General features: G+C 43.7%; 1 protein-coding gene across 3 annotated transcripts in view; it reads left to right on the forward strand.

Annotated features, from left to right (window-relative positions):
• LOC148018098 (SET domain-containing protein) overlaps positions 1–22,924 on the forward strand; it is a 115,743-nt gene that overhangs the window by 43,635 nt on the left and 49,184 nt on the right. For 2 of the 3 annotated variants that reach the window (XM_087662291.1, XM_087662292.1), the window contains 4 exons: positions 223–333; positions 456–515; positions 10,377–10,487; positions 16,941–17,013. In XM_087662291.1, coding sequence (XP_087518417.1) covers positions 223–333; positions 456–515; positions 10,377–10,487; positions 16,941–17,013 — 355 coding nt within the window. The remainder of the gene's footprint in view (positions 1–222; positions 334–455; positions 516–10,376; positions 10,488–16,940; positions 17,014–22,924) is intronic. The other variant, XM_087662293.1, reaches the window with a different exon arrangement.

Raw genomic sequence — 22,924 nt, forward strand, 5'->3', positions numbered from 1 at the left:
TTGTTGTGGTTGGGGGAGGGGGGGGGGGGTTGGTGGTTGAATTAAACTACATTTGTCTTTTAATTGTGGATCATACTGTTCTCTGACTTTTTTGTTGTGGTTGGGGGGGGGGGGGGGGGTGTGTGGTTGAATTAAACTACATTTGTCTTTTAATTGTGGATCATACTGTTCTCTGACTTTTTATGCTCTGATTGTTCTTGGACACAACCACAACTTTTTCAGATCATAACTCCTGACAAGCTGCATGAGGACGTAAAAAGTTATCTAAATAAAGACATCAGCAACTGTGCATGCCTTGCACTCATCATCTTGGCAGAACAACATGCAGGCCAGGCATAGCTGTGTTGCCCATAACCTTTTATTGCCTGTCCTTAAGTAGATAATATTGATATGAAGTGGTCGGCAAGACTGCTAGCACAATTTACCTTGAACAGCATTTTACTTGCACTGTGCAGGCATCTGAATGGTTTCCTTACATAAGGTCCTTACCACAGCTTGGGGCTCTCCACAACACTGTAAGTGACCATTCTTCTTTGTCTGTGACATTGTCAGTTTCTGATCATTGTCTTGTTTACCTTAATCTGGGTGCATCAGCAATTACACTCAACAGAGTCTAAACACAATTATATGGATGTTAGGGGTCCCCTAGACCTGTTAGATATTGCTTTAAAATCCGGAAGTTTGTGCATGATGCCACCAATTTACGGATAGCAATATTATTGTTCTTTCTTTAATCACAATGACACATGAAAGTCATACATATCCTCTTGGAGCTTAATTTATACCAATGCCAACAATGGCATCAGAAGATGAAGGCACATTAATAGGATTCGGACAAGAGATTGTCCAGACTCTCTGTGAGAGGTGGGAGAACTGTCGCCTGCATGCACATAGTTTGGCATTACAGAACTTCTGATTAGCTATTCATTCAGGCCTTGTAATAGATGTCCTTTTTTAGTATATTGGTTTTTCAGAAAGTCCCTTAGATGGCTGATTTTGTATTGTGCCTTTGGATATTTTGTCCTGATGGGATTTATTAATAGAATCATAGTTTTATTTTTATTTTTGTAAAATGGCAAGAAAGTAATGATGAAGCATTTGAGGGAGGCAAAAAAGGTTTTGTATAAGGGAAGGGAAAACAGGAAGTAGGTGAACATTTCCAATGAGAATACTATTGTTTACTTGTGGTATGCAATATTCTATTTTGTTTACCTTCTTTTATTGACAGGTGCACATAGTTGAGCATTGTAGACGGCCTGGTTATTCATTCAGGCCTTGTTATAGATGTCTTTTTGCTGTATATCGGTACTTAAGAAAAGTCCCTTACACAGCTAATTTTGTATTGTGCCTTGGGATATTTTGTCCTGAGGGGATTTATTAATAGAATCTTCAATCATTGTTTTATCTGAAAGAAAAAGGAAAAGGAAGTAATGATGAAACATCTTTTTTTGGGGGGTTTTTTTGTAAGGGAAGGAGGTATAGAAAGAGGTCAAAATTTTCAATTAGAATATCATTGTTTCATTTGGTATATGCAAACGTATCCTGAGGGAAATTTCTTATCTTGAGGAAGCTCTTTTGGTTGAGGATTAGTCAACTATGGCTTTGTTTTAGTGTAGGGAGACTACGTCAACAACTCATTGTTTTATACACTAGCTTTTACTTTGAACTTTGGACAACATAACCCAATGTAGTCATCTAGCCAACATCCGGCCCACCTTTCAAGCCTACAAAATCCATGGCATGCGCTTTCTCAGTGGGCTACTTGGGCCATTGTAATGTCATTCTCTAGTAGATCTTCTTTTCCTTGAGGGCATTCTCTTGGAGGGAGAGGCTTTTCATGCATCATCAAACTTTGAGGGTCAAAGTCCTCTTCTTTGTTGACTTTTTGCCAACTTGCCAGGCTCCCACTATAATTGGTGTTTGTACAAATTCAGCCAATGTGGAACAGCTTAATGACCCATTGACTCACCTTTGCCAACATGTGTGGAGATCCATTTTGATGCGTTCGGAATGGAAGATTGTAGTTATTTTTTTGCTGCCCGAGGTTCCTTCCCCATGTAGTTCAAAACAGTGGAGATCCATTTCTGTTATGGGTAATCCCCAACTAAACATATCTTTGGACCAGCTCCACTATCTCCTCTCCATATGTGAAATGGGGTATTAATCTTCGAATCCACTGGGAGGAAGTGTGAAACACCATAACCTTGGTTTTTCCAAGGTTCATTGTGAGATCCCTGTCTTGGCAAAAGGCCTATAGTACATCTAGGTGGTGCTGCGAATCCCCCCCCCCTTTACAATGCTAGTATCCCCCATTGTTAGCGATCGGAGCCGTTAGGCCGGAAGCCAGTCGGACTGCAGTCAGACTGCCACGTGGCAGTCCGACCTGTTCCTGTCGACCTGCATATTCTGGCGCCCAGGTTTTTGACTATTTATAGCCGAGTTTTCAGTCTTCTGCCTACATTCTTCTGCTCGCAGATTACAGGCTGGTGGCTTGCACAGATTCCGTCTCTGTTCTCAGATTTCAGACAGGAGACAGTGCAGACTGCAGCGGACTTCGAGGTGAACAGCAGGTTGCATCGTCGAGGTGGAGACACGTAGTCCAGTGCACTGCGCCCGTGTATGTATCTGCATATCTTTGTATACAGCACACTTTATACAGCAGATCTTCATCTTCCACTGTCTCTTTCTCTCTCTTCTCTCTCTCTGCGTTCTCTGTCTCTCAGTCCTACGCTTCCGCACCGCTGCACTCTGACATGGTATCAGAGCAGTGTAGAAGGGCTGACTGAGTGCAAAACCAACCTAAAGAGGAGTTTCCATCGCGACACAAGGCTGCGTTTTCAGCGTTTGAGGGCAGGCAGGAGGGCTGCGCCTCGGAACAAGGCTGAAGTGAGCGTGGGCGTGCGGGAAAGGAGTCCAGGTGGTAGATTTGCTGCTGTTTGACGAGGAGAAAGTTTGAGTTTTCAGCTTTCAAGTGCAGGTTTTGCTTTTTCATCGCCTTCGGCGGGTGAAGAAGGTTCGGGACGCGGAAGAAAGAGCCCTAGCAGGCTGCGTTTTCACAGTCAGAGGGGGTTGCTTTTGCGTTTGTGAAGGCATTACAGGTCAAGATGTCTACAGAGATTGACTTGGAGTTCCAGACGATCATGGACCGGAAGGTGCTTGTCTTACCGGCTCTTCTCGCAGATCAGAAGCTCGATGGCGATAACTACCGCATCTGGTGATCCGGGTTTTTTACAACCCGGATTATTACCATAAAATTTTAGCCAAAGCCCCTATCAAGAGCTTACCATATCACTTTGGGTTTACTTTTCAAGCACTAGGTATGCTACATTGCTTCTCGATTACGATAACTCTAGCAAATGGGGGGAACAAGTTCTTAGAAAGCATGTCAATGTAAAGGGTCAAAGGGATGGTTATCTTAGTGAAGATGAAAATGGATTACACTTAGGAGTTGAGTGAATGCATAGATTTTTCAAAGGACTAGCCTCCAACTACACATGGGCTCCGTCTGTATCACTAAGATTTGGAATCTATCACCATCATTAGAGGACACCTCACCCTAGCACACAAGTCAATATCCACATCATGGTGTCATTTGGATCTTGCACAAAAGCTTACAAGCATGGACCCCTTTTGTCACATGCTTATATGTATTTATATACATATGGGGGGACTAAAGTCAAAGCAGCTTTTGAAAGCTATTTTTTATAATCTCAATAACTCCCAAGAAAAAGCGAATTTCAAGAAAATTCTCGTGAAGGCCGATCGGTTTCGACCTAGTCTACAAAGTTGCAGAAGAAACTTTTTTCAAATTCCTCACGGATTTGAAGTTACGAAGATGCAAACTGCTGGCTACATGCAATTTTCTTCTCTCTTTCACCACACCAACTTTCCACTCTGTTCTTCTTGTAAATATATTATAATAATGTGCTTTGGGCACCCACCTCTTGTAATCTAGCTCAATTTCTCTATTTTGTCTACCACTACCCTTGGCTTCTTGCATGATGACCAAGGTGGGGACTTGTCCCATCCACTATTTTTCATATTTTCAAAGATGCTATACATTATCTAGGATTATGTTAATCATGAAGATTAGCTTAATCTAATCCCACATGGAGGCTATATAAAGAGCCCATGGAGAATGAAGAAGGGGAGGGGGAGGACAATGACAAGTCCATGAGAGCATTCTAGAATATCCTCATCTCTTTGAGGTAAGCTATGAGTAAGTTCTTTTATTATGTAGTATAATGGCAAGCTTCTTCTACCTCTTCTCCTATTATCTCCCTCTCTTCTCATCTTCTCATTCCATGTAGCATAATGGCAAGCTTCTTCTACCTCTTCTCCTTTTGTCTCCCTCTCCTCTCATCTCTCTCTCTTATATTCCAATATGGTGTCTAGTACATATATTTTCTCTTGTAAATTTGTGTCTTGGTTCTCTTGATTCTCTTTGAGAAAAGGGATGTCCTAGCCCATCCTCCCTTTGGCTAGGTGGTGCCCCTCTTTAGTTCTCTTAGTGAGGATTGGAGGTTGGATGGGTAAGAGGCAACTCGTTCATCATTTCAGCTCTCATTTTTGGTGCCCCCACTGAGGAGTTCTCAAGCTATGCTCTACAACTTCCATGAAGAAAGAAACATCTAAGGAGTTGTCCTCTTCTTCAACGAGTGTTTGTCAAGAAATCACTAAGGAGGAATCTTCATCAAATCCTATTCAAGGGATTCATCGCTCAAGAGTACCGCTATAGTCTCCAAAAGAAGCTCAAGAGAAAAAGGATCTTTATCGACAAACGGCACGTATGCGGGTAAAGCAAGTTAATTACACACACCCTTCTTTGATTCATGAGAAATCTTGCTCTCATCAAGTCTCTAGGTCAAGGCATTGTGTTGAGTGCTTGGTGTCTAGTGTAAAGACACTCTCTACGGAGCTTCGTCTTCAAGTGGTGAAGGCGCTTTCAAATTCGGGGATTAACAAGTTTTTGGAGGGTGAGTTACACATCAATGGTGTGCGGTATTGGCGAGAGGCTACATATGGTGATGCGCTTCAACTACTACTAGCAAGAAGACTCAAAGTAATTGAAAAGATAGCTATCGAAGCCTATGAACTTTACAAGGCTGATGATGGTCACACAAAAGCTACGCTAATCAGTGGTGAGCAAATCCTTCGCATCTCCCGAATGGTGGGATCTAAGAGGCCATAGCTTCAACGACACGCTTCATGAAAGTTTGTAGTGTAAATTTATAGTTAATGCATAAATGACTACTCCTACTTTTTACAACTTTCAATCGGTTCAAAACATTCGGGTGGATGTGTGCATTAGTAGAAAGATACATTTTCAGCAAAGGTTGGTCTTCTATTTTGGAGCTGAGAGGTTGAGAGAGATCTTGTTGTCTCCTGATCCCATAATACTCCCTATTTTGGATTATAACATCTCCTTTAATGTACACATATTCATTCTACTCTAAGTGTATCCCATGAACCATAGAGACTTGTACGGACTTATCCGTCCACTTGCTAGACAAACCGTGCATATAATTGTTAGCACAAAGCTCAGGTTTCAAAATATTATAAGGGTCTTATTAGGCCCTCGTCGTCTTGCTGAGATTAATGCATCTGTAAATCCATTTATTCTACCCTTAATAAGATATGACTTGGGCCTAGACGTGTTCATCTTTATTTTGTATTGAGCTAGATCAACATCTTCTTATCATGGTTTTTCCAAGTTTTTTTGGGCACAAAGGGGAGAAATCTTTGGACTTTTTTGATGACTTAGAAATGGCCTTTCTAGTCACAGGCCGGGATGATGAAGCAACCAAAGTACGGGCCTTTCCTTTAGTTCTAAAGGGTGATGCTCGAGTGTGGTATCAAGCTCTCTCAGAGGCTACAAAGGGTAATTGGGAGGATCTCAAGACCGCATTCATGCACAAGTATCAAGATATAGAGCCACCTGAAGATTTTTGGAGACAGCTCTTCGATCTTCGTCAAACTATAGCAGGGGAGTACCAAGCCTATGAAGGCATGTTTATAAAATTGTGGGATAAATGGACAGCCTCTTTAGCCGAGGGAGAAAGAGTACCTGATTGCCTTAAGAAAGATTGTTTTCTAGCCGGACTCCATCCTCTACTAAGGGAGAAGGTCAAAGGAAAGTTTCCCACATCCTATGAAGAATCAGTCACTTATGCGAGGGAGAAAGATAGAAAATTGAAGTATCAAGCTCAGTTGAAGGGGGGAGTTGAGCCCATACAGGTTTTACCAACCATGCCAAGGCCTAGAGAAATAGCAGAGGCTCCACCTGAATCGGAGATACCACAGCAATAGCTCCTACAACGCATTACTAATCAACTTGAAAGCCTTTCGTTAAATTTGGTGCAAGGAGTAGGACCCCCTCCCCTCATAAATGAAGGCAATCGAGGTCCAAGAAGACAAGAAAGAGAGTATGTTTGCTATAATTGTGGGGAGACTGGCCATGGTATGTATTTTTGCCCTCATCCTAGGCGTTTTCCAGGAAATGGGTTCCAACCAAGAAGGAGGGGACAACAAGTGACACCACCTAGGGAAAGGTTTGTTCCATCGAATCCAAGGCCTCCACCACCGGTTCAAGTTCTCCAGCATCCTCGACCACTTGCAGAGGTGCCGCCCTTGCCTGTCCAACCGCCAGAGAATCATGATGTTAGGATAATTAGTTTAGATGAGAGTGATGTCAAGGGAAGGCCAAAGTAGTAGAGGTTGAAGCAATGCTGGTGAAGAAAGCCCGGAGAATTGAGAGAATGGAGCCTACACCACCAAAGGAGGTTGAAAATATGGAAGAGGAGGCAGAGTCATCAATGGCTGCAAAGACATGCAACAGTAAAAAGAGGAGGGCTCGCTCACGCCGACACATTGAGCCAGATGATTTTTCCCTGGGTAAAGGTACTAGAGCTTATGATTTGCTTGCTGATGTGAGGAATCAAGGGCTAAAAATTTCATGGCCCCAATTACTAATCTATCTCCAACAGTGCGGCGACAATGGTCAAAGATGGTAAGCATTAGACCCATGAAGAATAGACATGTGAATGCAATCCAGGCTAGAAAGATGAAAGATATTGTGCCTCTAGTGGAAGCCGAAATCAATGGGCAGAGAGTGTCAAAGACATATGTGGATGGAGGTGCAGAGATTTGTGTCATGACGGAAAAGTTGATGCATCGTTTGGGATTAGAGGTAAATGAAACTACTAAATTTGGGGCCAAAATGGCTAACAATGTAGTAGTAAATTGTTTGGGAGTTATAAAGAAAGTCAAGGTAAAGGTGTCAATTGGAGCTCGACATGTATGTGATGCCAGTGAAGGGGGACGGCTATCCGCTCATTCTTGGGCGACCATGGCTAATGGGAATGAAAGCCAGACAAGATTGGGAGACAGGGGCTTTAGAACTAAGACCACAAAAGGGGCTGCATAAAAAATGGAAGAGCACTATCTACAACATGAAGGAGGGCCGACAGGAGGATCTTGTGTTAGAGACCACCGCTGATGAATGGAGTTCCAGCGAGGATTGGTCATCTATGACAGAGTGAGAGTCTTCTAATGAGGAGGAAGAAAGCTCTCTAGAAGTGATGGGGATTACATTAAAAGGGCCTTCTAGTAGTGAAATTCCGCAGCAGCTTCCAAAGGTCGAGAAGGAGGGGTTAGAAAAAATGTTGGCTAAGGATCTATCAGTTGAGGAGAAGGCAGCCTACATGGAAGTGGTGATAAAATACTCTACACTTTTTATTTCTGATTATGAACACATCACAGGTGTGACAGCAGTACAACATCACATTAATCTAAAAGAGGGAGCACGGCCAGTGGTGCAGCGACTACGACGATTGGGAGTAGTTCAACAAAACGCTCTACTCACTGAGATGCAACGACTTTTAAAGGCAGGCTTCATCTATCCAATAGGGGATTCAGAGTGGGTTTCACCTGTGGTGGTGATACCCAAGAAGAATGGAAAATGGAGGATTTGTGTGGATTACAAGCCGCTAAATGTTGCAACAAAGAGAGATCACTTTTCTCTTCCCTTTCAGGATGAAATACTCAATGAGGTGGCCGGGCATGAGAGATACACTGTTTGTGATGGGTATTCAGGTTATTTCCAGATCCGAATAGCTGAGGAGGATCAACAGAAGACCACCTTCATTACACCTTGGGGTTGTTTTGCTTACAAAGTAATGCCATTTGGATTAACAAATGCCCCAGCTACCTTCAAGCGATTCATAAATTATGTCTTCCAACCATATTTTGGGAAATCCATCAGGGTCTTTATTAATGATTTTTGTATTTATAGTTCTAAGGCTCTACATCTAGGGAAGGTGGATGAAGCTTTCAATCGCCTTGCACAAATGGGGGGGCAATTAAATCATGAGAAGTGTCGCATTGGCGAAAGCAGTGTAACTTTGTTAGGGCATGTCGTAAGTGAGAGGGGCATTGAAGCAGATCCAAATAAAGTTAAGGCCTTATTGGCGGTGCCATCACCATCTTTTGCGTTTGGGGTTTGAGTCTTGCACATCATTGTCTAAGTCTTTGTGTTTCATTCATTGTTGTACTTTCAGTGTTTCCTCAGTGCGAACCCTAGCATATCTTCACAAGGGGCTGTAGTTTTGGAGCCAATAGGCTGTCCATTGTCCAAGATTAAGTGGCACATTTGCATTCCAGTTTATATGAAATTTATTATTGTGGTAATAAGTGTAAATTGGGTCATTACCATCCTTTCCCTGAAAGGAAGGTCGGTTTCAGCATGCATCTCTCTTGTGACTAGTGATGACTCGGATGTGTTGGTGTTGAGGGTGTTGGGGTTGTCTCCTTGTCAACGTGACTCTTTGTGAAGATGATTCCTAAGCTGAGCATGTGAGTGTATGATAAGTATCAAATCACACACAAGAACATTCCAATACTTAAAGTTAGGATTATGCATGAATAGTGAAATAAAATTAACTTTCAAACACAAATCGGGACATGAGCCTACCACAAGATACCGTAATTTAGCTAGGAGCTGATGATAGGTAAATTGAAGCATATATTTATTCTTTTTATTGAAGGTAGGGCACTTAGTAAGTTGGAAATGAAATCCCAAATTCTTATAGCCATTGGGCAAAGAAGAAAAGTGGAGATGCAATCTTCATACAAGTAGTACAAGTTGAAGAGTACGGCATTTCTTGTACCCAAGATGTGCCAAAGCCTTATGTAAAGCAAGAAATGTGACACATGCAAATGGTTTGATGATTGTGTGAGAGTTCAAGAAAATCTCCCCAAGACCTATGTTTAACTAGTAGTTCTTTGGAATGCCACGATAGTCTAGAACTTGGAGGTGATATCCCAAATTCTTATAGGCATTGGGCAAGGAAGAAAAGTCGAGATGCAATCTTGATACATGTAGTACAAAAAAGACAACCACAAGCAATCATGCTGCATTGTTATAAGGCACCAAAAGTACAATATGTTATAGTATGGTAGAATACAATACTAAATGGTACCTTAAGAATTTTAAGGTATGCTATGATAAAAATATTTTCTCTCCTAAAAGGTACTCAAAACCTTTTTTTTTCTAACCAACAAAGGTAGAGAAGTTATTTGAATCCCAAACAACATAGCCCCATAAGAGATTCATATCAGTATATGGAGCATTTAACTCATTCCCACATTGCAGAATGGATTGGAAAAGAAGTATTAAGTTGATCCGTTTTGGTATTAATATGTATGGTATGGTATCTATTGTACAAACTAGTATGAACCCTTTTGTATGTGGTACTAGTGCAACTATGATCGTGCATTAGCATACCATGGTGCTTGTAGCAAGGCCTCAAAAGAACTCTCTTGAAAAAAACCTCACTTTGATATGGGATCTTGGACTTCTGTTACTAGAACAATCTATCCTTCATTTTGGACGACAATCTCTACATGTTTACCACCTTGTTTGTATTGTTCTCTTTTTCTACTTTGAAGACCTTGAGCTCCCTTTGGTCAAATCCTTAACTCTAATATGACTGCTCAAGTATATGTTTGATTTCCTTGCTAGATCTAGTCTATTTAAAGTGGTGGACTGAATTATTGCCAATGTCCACATGTTTGAGAACTAATGGGTCAACTGGAAAGAAGAGAGGGAGGGAGAAAGGAGGAGAAGGAAGAACAGAATTAGGGACAAAGCCTTATTTGAACATGGTTGTTCTCACATGAAAAGTTTAAAGGGCTCAATATTTGTTGTTCTATTTCTTGTTGTTTGTTTAGGTATGCTTTCTTTGTATAGTGTGGTCTGCTTATTTGTTTATTCATGAACTTGAGTTTTTGAATGGTCTATTATGTTGATGTATAGTTATGTGGGTGTGCATATGTGTAACTTGAGTGCTTAACATCATTCTAACTATCTTGTCTAGGTATTGTGGACTGATGATGAGCTGGGGATGCTGCGACAAAGCTCGAGTGCATATCGCCAAAGCTTGCTGTTCAGAGCAAGTATTCTTGAAGAGTTCTCATCTTTGCAACATGTTGGTGTTGCACAACTTTTTAACTTCGTTATGCCACTTGCAATATTCGAATTTGTTGGACATTACATCTATATATTTTAAGGTTGATGGGTCAAAACTATAAGGCCTTGTATATTGGGAGTTTCAAACATGAAGAATGGCACTTGTCAATATCTATAAATTTTAGATACAACATTGACAATGGCACTAGTCAATATATAAACTTTTAGATACATGTATTTAAATCCTCCATTTTCATGAAAACAAATAGGCAGGTGTGGGAAATCAATAGGAAGGTACTTTCAAGAGACAAAAGTTCTCTTCAAATTACACAATCAGGAATTGTGTAGGATGAGGGTCCTTAAGGGTGGGGCTTTGCCTAGAGGACCTTTACTAGAAGATTTGGCCTTCTGGGCCTTGCAACTTGCTTTGCAATAATGATGCACCAAAGGAGTGTCTAGAAGTTATCTTGCTTTTGCAAATCAAGTTGCAAGTCAAAAAAGGTCACATCTTCTGTTCATAAACATGAGGATCATATAGGTGTTGCTTCTTTTGGTCAACTTGAAGGAAGAGATGTAAATTAGCTTGGGTCTTATTACAACATTGGGCTGGCTTGACCTAATCATTAATAAGACCTATCAGCTTGGCCCTATCGAAAAGACATGTTAAATAACTTGACATATTACAAAATTGGACCAGCTTGACCCTAAGGCCAAGATAGATCTATTACAAAATTGGAGGGGATAGAAGCAATTAAAAGCTTGAGAGTCCTCCAATTCTTAAGAGAAAAATGTGATGCAAATTCATATTGATGAAAGAACTCCACTATAACCAACCTAGGTCCTTTTATTTGATACAAAATCCAAATTGTCTATGAACTAACTTAAAAAGTTTGATTCCCTTCTAAGCAACATTCAACTCTTGTTAGAATGGCTTTGGAAAATATAGATGTTTCTCTTGATAGAATGACTTTGGAAAATATAGGTGTTTTCATTACTATATGTTTAACTTCAAATAGTTGAGGTTCAAAGAGTTTCAATGAAATCCAATGATGATTTTGATGAGATTGGAGGTTGCTTTCACAATGAACATTGTTTTGCTTTTGAGAATTTACTAGGGGAGAAGTAGAGAGAGATTGTAGGGCTTTATGGGTGCTAGAGGCAAGGAGGCAAAGGAAGTGCCTCTGGGGCAGAGGTCAAATACAAGCCTCTCTTAGACCTAGTCATGTCTCTTTTCCAAAGAAGGCATCCCACTTGGTGTGGTTAGGAGTGGCAGTGAGAATATTTTCGTTTACCATGGCAAAGGATGGTTAACTTATGAGAGAAGGTTGGGACCATGCAAACTTTAGGCTGCTTCTAGAAAACAATTAGGGTAGTGGCTCTTTGCAATAAGAAATGGTACATTGACATGACTCAAGTTCTTTGGATATTGGAGGGATAGGGTGACAAGTTAGTGGGCTTATTAGAGGAGGCCCTTGTAGGGATCATAGTGACACCCAGGAGAGTGGGTTTGGAGAGATCTATTCCTCACTAGACTTTGTGATGTTTAGGCTACTTCTAGCAAACAATTAGGGTAGTGGCTCTTTGCAATAAGAAATGGTACATTGACATGACTCAAGTACTTCGCATATTGGAGGGATGGGGTGACAGGTTATTGGGCTTATTAGAGGAGGCCCTTGTAGGGATCACAGTGACACCTAGGAGAGTGGGTTTGGAGAGATCTATTCCTCACTAGACCTTGTGATGTGGCCTTATTTGGCTACACCACCAGGTTGGGGAGGTGGATATAGATGAATAGGATCAATGTAGGGCCTAGTGTAATTGGCATTAGTACACACACGGTACCTTTGTGCCTTCCTTGATGGACTTTTTGAGAAGATTGGACGACAGCCTTAGACCTAGGAAGATTTTTCTCTTCTTGGATTTAGTAGTACAGGAGCTTGGCAATTGACACATGGCTTGGTTATGGCAGGTTGCTTGTAGCCTACAAGACATGCAGAGTTAGAGAAAACTCAAAGATATTGGCTATGGGGTTGATCCAGGGCAGAATAGATTCGGAGAAGTAGCCCTTAGTATGGTCTTTCATTGGACAACTAAGATTGTAAAAGTGATTTGAGGGGTAGTAGCTTGGGTCACCGAAGGAGGCCCAACTTGTGAGCACAAGGATTTTTAGGGGGCAGATGAGAACACATGGGCAGGCTATCCAGCAATGCAATGGGAAACACGGTGGTTGTCATAAGATAAAATAGATTCTCTTGTTGTTGGGGCAGAGGTGACGTGAACGATGTTGTCGGTTAATACTATGCAGCTTGTCGATACAGGCTGTTGAGCCTGATGAGAGGTTGGATGTGGCGAAGCTGAAGTTCACGTAACTGTTGTAAGGTGGTGTTGAGTAGGCTGCGATTGGTGGGAGAGGGAAGGTATGCTGATTGATGAGCAAGACACATGTGCATGTGATTGATGAGCTGATTCTCAAGCTCTTTGAGCTAACTATCAGGACGATTTGGCACAATCTGCAGGATAGGTCTTGCTGAACTTAAGCGAGTAGATGATGGTGGCTATTGGGAACAGATTTGAAGCTCCATGAGCAAGCTGCGTAGGTAGATTTCCAAGACAGATATACCATAAATAGTAGTCCAAGCTTAAGACTCAATGACAGCTCGCCAACAAAGTGGTGGCTCTTGAGAGGTATGGCTTTGATACCACTGTTAGGTTAGGGTTCAGCGGCACATGCACACTCCTACACACTTAGAGTAGACAGGTGAAGAACAAGAGAACAGATTGCCAGAAGGCCACATCCATGTGTGAGAATGATATGAAAGTACAATCCCTTTAGGTGTGTCAAAGGGCTATACCATACCTACTTTAAGGTCTTACTTGCATTGTCTATGCAGAGATTGATGTATTGCAATTACTAAAGCTTTTGGATTGAAGTGTTTGGGTCTCAACTATCACCTTAGAAGTGATATCTGAAATGAGCTATCATCTTGGTCATAGGGTTGTAAGTTTGAAAGTGATAGTGAAGTTGTGCGGAGCTTCAAACAAAGGTTCTTTGCAAGTAATATAGGATACGGTTAGATTTCTCTCCTGCATCTTTTTTCTGTCTATAGTTTCTTTTGTCTTTCTTTTGTTGAATCATATTTTTAGGACCCTAGTGGTTTTAGGCCCGACACTTTACCCCCCTCCCGTTGACACCGGCAGACTGGCTATTAATTCTGCTCTTGTATTTTTTTGATGGACTTTGTATTTCTTTACAAGGCTTATTTTATACTTTGTATGTTACCTCAAGGAAGGTTTGTCCTAAGGTAGTTAATCTGAGTAAGGTGTTAAAGTAAGCTGACCACAAACTGCACTTTCTCTTGTATTGTGTATGACATTTTCAAGGCATCTCTTCTACACAATGCCAAATGGTAATACGTGTATTGTGATGTTATTGAGAACTTTGTCAACATATGTCCAGATAAGAAAGATGCTGCTGACTTTTCACATGGACATGTTCTATTATTGCGTCTCACAATACCCCCTTTGCAAATTGATGAAATAATGAATAGTGGTTTCAGAAGGGGAAAAAAGTGATTATGGTGAGTGCATGTTCTTTTGGATTTGTGGATTTTTGTGGTAGAATACGCCTATGTGTCTCATTGGAGAACTATGTTTCTGCAACTTTTTCTGCATTTTATAAGTTGAGATTTGGAAGAGATCCATCATGGAAGATACATTCACATTATCAAAGGCAAGGTTCTCTTCTTGGAGAAGGATGATCTTGAAGGTGTTTGCATCCACATTTTGGTTAGGCGACTTTTGCAGTCCTTATTTCCCTCATTTTCAAGGTCTTTGCTTTATCAAGTAAACAGAAATCTTCAATCCCTTCAAAAGTATTGGAAGGATAGAGATGTTGGGATTGACAACCTTCATTATTAACAAGTATGCAAGAAACTTGTCAATTTTAAGCTTGACGGACCTAGCCTTCATGAACGACTTTAAGAGCTTATTGATTTGACATGTCAGTTAAAGAAGGCTGATAAGACGTGCAAAGATGATGCCATGATGATTATGTTGTTTGTATTGTACTAAAGTTTCTTGAGTCTATTCTCGCTTCAAGAGTGCCATTAATGCTTGAGAGCTTGTATAGCTAGGATATGGGTGGGCGACATAGTTTTTGCCTATCCCCTTACCTTGCAACTCGATGCATTGTGCCTTAAATTGCCACTAGCATAACTATTCTACCTAACCCAAAGGCCAGATCCATAAATGTTACTTGTTTGCCATTCGGTCACCATAGTTGTCAGGTACGAAAGGTACAATACGGTACGGTACAATAAAATACGGTACTAAATGGTACCTTAAGATTTTATAAGGTATGGTACGATATTAGTATGAAAAAAAACATTATTATTTTGGACTAAGATAATAGAATAGATGTTTAAAGTCTAAATAGCAATGCTATGAGAGTATATAAGATGAATATTTAAGGGTAACATGCCAAATCCTCATGCTGCATGCTCAACGTGCGCACTACTATTACCTACAAGTTACAAGTACATAGATGAGAGTGCATACATCATACATGAAGGATCATACAAATAGGAGTAGGCTTGAGAGAGAGAGAGAGAGAGAGAGAGAGAGAGAGAGAGAGAGAGAGAGATTTTACGAAAAAAAAGAGAGAGAGAGAGATATGTAGGCTTGGAGGAGAGTGGCCAAAAAGGGCCAATTCTTTTATACTAAATCATACGAATACATACGGTACAGTACATAGATAGGAGTGGATATATCATACATGAAGGATCATACAAATAAGAGTAGGCTTGAGAGACAGAAGGTTGAGAGAGAGAGAGAGAGAGAGAGGAGGGGGGGGGGTGTGAGAGGCTTGGGGAAGAGAGAAAGAAGAAAGAAAGGAGAAAGAAAAAGAGACAGTTATAGCCTTGGGGAAGAGTGGCAAAAAAGTGCTAGTTTTTTCGTACTAAATCGTACGAATACGTACGGTACGGTACTGTACGGATCATACCGTACTAATCAATCTGCACTACGTACAGAGATAACCCTGTTTGCCACATAGACCTCATCTGACATACAAGTCAGGAGCCCACCAATGTGTTGGTTCACACATGGCTTCTCCTCATGATGGGGGCCTTACAACTGAAAGCACCATGGATCATTGGTAGCATTTTACTAGGGTGGCGCATTCAACATATCTAATATTATAGACACTTATCTTATTGGAATTATGATAATCTGTTAGAGGCAGATGGGAAAGTTTATGAGGCGACTCATGAGTGTATGAGAAGCTGAGATGATTTGTTGCCTCGTGAGATACAATCACCTCCTTTTATTCTAAAACTTCATACATGGTTTGACATTATGTATAGACATTAGCTCTTTAATACAACAGTTGTCCTACATATTCTTCCTAGAGAGTAGCCAGCGTGCCCTTCACTTCATAATTCAAGGTCTTTGTTTTGTAGCTTAGACTAATGATGTTTATCGCTCATGTGCAAGAATTCCTTTTCTTGGAGACAAAAATAGAAAGACAAGGCAAAAGAAAGATGGAGAGGAGGCCAAGCTATACACTACCAATTGCCATGGCACCTACCTTATCCTCAGCCATACCAGCAACAACACATGGTTGGCAGTATTCGTGGATGATCTCTACATTCACACCAATTGAGAGGAACACTCAGAGAAGCTTCGCATTGTCTTTGAAAGGTACAGATAATATGGTCTCTCATTAAATCCCTTGAAGTGCCACTTTTGAGTTAAACATGGATGTATACTAGGGCACATGGTGTCAAGGAACATAATTTTTACTAACTTTTCAAAATTCGAAGTAATGTTGAAATCCCACCTCCAACCAACTACAAGGGTGTGCAATGCTTTCTCGATCACACGGGTTACTATCGGCGGTTCATGAATTATGCATTGATTGCTCCAACTCTTATAAACTACTGATCATCTTCAAGTGGACTGAGGAATGCCAACAAGCTTATGAAAAGCTGAAATAGGCCCTAACTTTGGTCCCTATCTTGAGTGCCCCTGATTGGTCAATTACCTTGCCAAGAGGAGGAAGGGTAGGTGTGGGAAGCGTGTTAAAGGTGAAGGAGCTGTTAATAGGTGCTATCTTGCTGATGGAGAAGCCAAGGAGTGGAAAGATGGGGCTGTAACAGAGGGAGGAAGGAGTTATAGGTCTGAAAGGGTGCATGTGCAGAGTAGAGTAGTTGATAAAAGCAAGTTCCTGGCAGTGGATAATCAAGAGCAGCATATTTGACTTGTTTTCTTGGGACCAGCCAGTTCCTGCTGGCAAAGACTTTTGCCATTACACTTAAAGTTGTGGTGACACCTTAAGACTTGGTAACAAATTTTCACTTTACATTTTTGAGCTTGCATTTTGTACTTGTAACTCGAGAATTTAAAATTTAGCTCATAGGCTGTGATTTTCAAACAATAAATTCTTGGTAATGGAAGGTAATCCTCTTTACAGGTCTTTCAACAATTTCCAAACCTCTTTGGTCAGAATGTCACTTCTTCAAGTTTTCGACATGCGTATGCCGTGGGTATGTGATAATAGATTAGATTGATGATGATTTGATATGTCACTCTCTCTCATCTCTTTTTGTTGAATGAAAGCACAATTGATGTACAAGTGTCCATTGAGCAATATGCAAAGCCATCACAGCTAGGAAAATAGCCCAAATAAGACAGTTCTACTAGCAGAAAAACGAAACTTGTGGAGCTTGATCTTGAACAGTGAAAGCAGTAAGGTCACGGGAATTATGCACGAATTAGTACCATGGAACCGATTTGCTTGAACAATAATATTCAAACTTGACCAATACAACGATGAACACTTGAAACCAGATTGGAGATAAAAGCTTTCCTAGTTATGCAAGTATGCCAAAGTCAGTCCAAACTCTTGCATGCTATGTGCTGAATGGGATGCTAATAATCACAGGTGCCATTGTAGATGATGGGTCACGAGGAGTCATCTTTATGTAGACATAGGACACTGGCACCTTATGGCACCTAGCACCGCATATGGTCTGGAGTTCTAGCCCACTGGATTGGTTGTTCACTCAACCATCATATTTATGATGTACCTTGCTGACCCCTTACAGGGTATTACAAAGAACTGTACATTTTATGTTGGGGGTTTTCCCTCCCAGATTAACCCACTGGATTGGTTGCTCAGTCCACTATCATATTTATGATGTACCTAGCTGCCCCTGACAGGGTCTTCTTTGTATTGCATATTTTCCCTTGGGGGATTCTCCTTGGAGGTGTCATCACCATCTTTTCTTTGGGGGGTGGAAAACATTATGCGAAAAACAACTTTTTAACTCAGTAATCCTTTACTGGGCCAGCTGGCTTCACCAGTTTAGTGACTGATTAGAGGAAAGTGCACTCCTTGAGACTGCTATAAGGAATTTCATCTCCCACTTGTCCATGAACTGCAAGTTGATTCAACTTTCTGCTTTGCCGATTTGGCTTTCATTTGTTGCTTTTATAGGTCTCATTCTCCATGGGCTCAGCTATTCCATTTTTCCTATATCTATTAGGGGCCAGCTCTTTGTCATATTGGCGATAGTTCCTGGACTCACCTTTGCGGACGTAGCCCGTGAGCTAGTGGATAGCTCACCTTTTGCCTTCACGAAGGGGGTCATCTATATGGTTCCCTGGTATAGTGGCTTCATAATGGAGGAATTCGCGCTCCACAACAAGTTTCTTAGACACCCGGTCATCCTACTATTCCTCGGATTGGCGGTAGAGTATCGTTAGTTAATGGAGGACTTTGGACGGCTCTTTGGTACAATTCTTCAGGCCTCCTTCGCAGATGTAGTGATAGCCGCAGGAGTCCCGAAGGTACGGGTGGTTGTGAAAGATACAAAGAACATACCAAAGTTTCTGGAGATTGAGGTAGGTAGACACTCCTTCAGGTAGCAGGTTATTGTGACCGGGCAGCCAGGGTAGTGCCTACGATGCCATGACTTTGGGCATCAGGCAACAGATTGCATGCACTTCGGAGCCAAGGCGGTTGTCCGACAGGCCTGTAGGTGGATGCTAATAGCTTTACACGGGTCTAGTGACGATAGAGAGGGAGACGACAGGGGGGGCCTCAGACAGCCCCTCAAACATAGCCACGGCACAACAAAGAGCAGGAGGGCAAGCGAGGGAGCTTCGACAGAGAACCCGCAGTCTCCCCCCCAGCCCGTTCCACCCAGCAGGATCACAGACCTCCATCTCCACCACCCACGGAGGCGTCACAAGCTACCCCACCCAAGATCCCACATCCACCTCCTTCTCATGGATCCCCCCCCGCACCCCACCCCCCCCCCCCCCCCCCAACCACACACACACACACACAGCTACTAGCTCATCTGACCTAGCCATGCGTCACACTTTTCCTAGACAGGGGCAACTGCATCCACTAGAGTTCTCCCGCAATGGTCCATGGTCCTACTTAAGAGTTGCGGAGCGTGGAGAGTTTGCACTACCTCTAGAGGTGGAGATCTTCGTGATCGTAAGTCAAGGAGCAACAAGGTCCATTTACTAGCACCACCGGATGGACCAAACTATGCTTTTTTCCTTCAAACCTCTCATTTAGGAGACTGGACGATGACACAGATAGAGGAGGAGGTGAAGGGCCAGGTTGCAGACCACATCTCCCATTGGATGGGAGAAGGAGGATTAGCACTCTTTTCCCAGCAGTGGCCAGGGTGCATGATGGACATTAACTGGTGGGCTGGAGTTGAGGTCCCACATTTGAGCATTATTTTTCGAGCCCCTCTACAGTGGAGAGCACCGATGGATGTGATCGAGTGGCCCCTCACATAGGCTGTCTGCTTCTATCAATGTATAGAGTCACGCCTCTCAGCCTGGCTGATAGATATCCTGGTGGTACCGCTTGGAGCATCTATTACCGCGATGGTCCGCTCGAGAGCCACCATGGGGGAATGGAGTAAACCTTCCAGGTCTATGGCAAAGCGCATTCGCATGGCCCATAGCTCTTCTTCTTCATCAGCAGCTTCCACACTGAATAGATGCTTGCTCTGTCAATTAGAGGCTTCCCTATGAGTTTACATCTAGTATCTTGGAATGTGAATAGCCTCCACTACAGTGGGACACGTGGTTCCAAGAAGTTGATTGTTTGGCAGGAGTTGCAACCTGCCCTTGCCGGACAAATCGACATCTTACTTCTGCAGGAGCACAAGCTCACCCCCGCCCAGGCCTATCGGGTAGGGAGGCGTGGCGGGACCTAGCTTTTCATAGGAGGGAGAGGTCGCTGGACTTCTCTTGGGGATACAAGCGGCTGGGCGGAGCTCTCCTGGAACTGTTGGGACCGGTTTTATGTGGGAGAGTGGGGGTGCTCTCGAGGAGGCCAGGCAGGGTAGTTGGTTGGCACCACCTTGTTTGATCACTGCCCAGTTCTTCTCACACTCGATGCTCCAGCTTCAGCCCTTGACACGTGATCCTGTCGGATCCTTGACTCAATCTAGAGGTGGAAGGAGACAAATTGAGCAGCTCTAGACTAGGGAGTGGGACAGGAGGGACCGGATCGCAAAGGAGGTTGCAGAGGTCTTAGTCTAGTCGAGTAGGATCTGCCAGGAGGCAGCCCTATAGGCCAGGAAGTAGAGCTGGGAGGAGGAGAGAGCACTCCGACGAGACCTAGCAGCCATGCAGAGACTACTCTAGGAGGCATTAGGGGATCCCACTCCACACATAGGAGGTGCGCGCACGGGTAGCCCTCGCTGGTCTCGAGGACATGCGCTTCGAGTTTTCCTTCCGTACCTTAGCAGCCTTTTGGGCGCGGAAGGGAACATGATGTGCAGAGAGTTTTTTCAAGTGCATTAGCCTCTCACCTCAGGCGATCAGATTCGCAGCCTTTGTGATCAGTATGAGAGGATTCACTCTAGCTTTGATGAGGTGATGGAGATTGCCATTGGCTACTACAAACACCTTTTTTAGCAGGAGGCAGTTCAGCTAGAGGACAACGTTGTAGCTAGCAGGTTTGGGATTGCATTCCATCCCTCGTCACAGAGGAGATGGGACGCTTCCTCCTAAACCCCTTCACAAAGAAGGAATTAGTGGAGGCTTTCCATGCAGAGGATGGGGAGAAATACCCAGGAGAGGATGGTCTTTCTAAGGCCTTCTTCACTACTATTGGGAGGTGGTGAAGGACCCCCTATTGTGGGACTTTTAGGAGATTTTCAGCCCAGGACGGATGCTAGGGAGTCTATCGGCAGGTCTTATCAGTTTCCTCCGCAAAGGGGGAGACCGGTTGGAGCTATCCCAGTGGAGATTGATCACCTTGTTGTCAATGGTCTATAAGGCACTGACCAAGATGATCGGTAGGCGAATTCGCTCCGTGCTTCTAGACATTATTCATGACACAGAGATAGGTTTTGTCAAGGATAGGAGCATCCCAGACAATGTTTTCACCTTCTTCGAGGCGACCGAGCACAGTGGTTAGGGATTGGTTGTACTTCTTTGGGACTTCTTAGAGGGCACCATGGTGAGGCTGGGCTTCCCCCATGCATGGATCTGCGAGGTTTTTGCAGTTTACAGATTGGCCACTAGCAGGGTTCTCATAGGTGGCAGGATGGGGGAGGAGTTTCGGCTGGAGGGATCTGTCTGACAGGGCTGTCCTCTTGTCCCGTATCTATTCTTACTCTTTGCAGAGGCAATGTTCTACTTCCTTCGGTCACGTGTGAGCGGGCTATGTGGCTAGATTTAGAGTATGCAGATGATACCACCCTTTATATAGAGGATGATGAGTTGATGTTGGAGAGAGTGAGACTAGCTTTGGAGGTGTTCTGCATTACAGCTGGAGCGAAAATCAACTAGCGAAAGTCGGTTGGTTTTCTTACAGACCCGGACTCTAGCACGGAGGGGGGCGTCCACTTGGGGTTCAGATGGGTGTGCAGGAGGCAGACCATTCGATACCTAGGGTTCCAGGTGGGACTCGACATCACTCCTGCCCAACAGTTTCTTCCAGTTCTGGACTCTATCAGGCGCGGAAGCTGACCTACTCGAGTACTGTCCGCCTTTCCTTAGTGGGCCGAGCCCAGGTGGTCAACCAAGTCCTCCTAGCGATGGCTTGGTACATTGCCTCATATGGGTGCTTCTCCTCGTCTTGTGTAGTTCAGCTTCGCCGCCTAGTGCGTTATCCAGGGATCCTCGGGCCAAGGTGGCGTGGGCGACCATCATTCGGCATCGGTCTGAGGGAGGGCTTGGGATCATAGACCCAGAGTTCTAGAGCCTGGCCTTTTTGGGCAAGCTAGTAGTGCGCGGGCTCACACCAGGACGGAACACCTGGAAGGTCCTTTTGTAGGAGGGTCTTCTGTAGTGCAGATTGAGGCTTGGGCCATCCTTAAGATGGATCTTCATGATTGTTCGGATTACGCCACCTAGATCTTCCCTCCTTTGCAGCCTACTTCGTGTGTGGCAGGGCCTCTGCAAGTCCCTAATTCAGAGGCCCCCAGGATGCCAGGAGGAGATAGACCGCCAGCCGGTTGTCTGGAACCCCTAGGTGAGAGATTGGGACGTGATACAGATTGGAGAGCGCCCCCACATCCTGCGGGCTGGATGGGAGGTTGGCCATGCTCGTACTATTAGGACATGGCGGGAGGTGTACAGGATGGTGGATCATGAGGTGTTGCAACAGGCATCAGGTTGTCAGCGAGGGGCTAAGGTGAGGAGAAGGGAGATTGACTCAGCGATCCCTCAAGAGTGGCTTGACCCCTTGATCCGAGAGCCAGTGGAGCTTGGTGAGGTGTGGGCAGCTAGATTCTCATTGGCAGGTATCCCCCTATAGGTGATAGGTAGAGTGGGCGGCGCCTCCTACCGGATTTTCTTCACCGTGCAGAATGGAGGGCATTTGGTCCTTGACAAAGGGCAGCATGACGAGGAGATCGTTGTCCTTCCTTGAAGGAGGATTCGTGTGGTTGGTCTCCAGGGGAAGACCCGGCATCTGGACCCTTGTGTGCTTTGCGAGGAGTTCCGTGAGTGGCGCCTATGGATATTGGAGAGGAGGCCACTTGATGAGCTGGAGTGGGACCCTGGAGAGTGGCTATGGCCGGCCACTGCGGTCGCCAAGAAGCGAATGAGGTTCTTAGAGTACACAACCAGGATTGGTAGACATGTACTAATGCAGGAGGACATGGATTGGGCACTTTCGCGTGGTAGATACTGGGCGGAGCACAGCATCACGGATGCCTTCCATCGGACTTTTGGTGTCGCCTATGGGACAGCTGGTGGTTGAGGAGGGTGTTGTATTTTCTTTGGCTTTTGGCACATGGAGGTCTGCTGGTAGTTGGGAGTTGGGAGTTGGGAGTTGGTTGGCCTAGATGCAACAGGATGGAGGGTGTAAGCGCTGCCCACAGTAGCACTTGGAAACCCCAAAGCAGTGCCTTTGGTCTTGGGAGGTGCACAGCTCGTGTGGAGGGAAGCCTGTCGTATTCTCCGCCG

This window comes from Lygodium microphyllum, chromosome 21, assembly GCF_053477565.2.
Source record: "Lygodium microphyllum isolate KBCC chromosome 21, Lygodium_microphyllum_v1.1.10, whole genome shotgun sequence".
Lineage (NCBI taxonomy): Eukaryota > Viridiplantae > Streptophyta > Polypodiopsida > Schizaeales > Lygodiaceae > Lygodium > Lygodium microphyllum.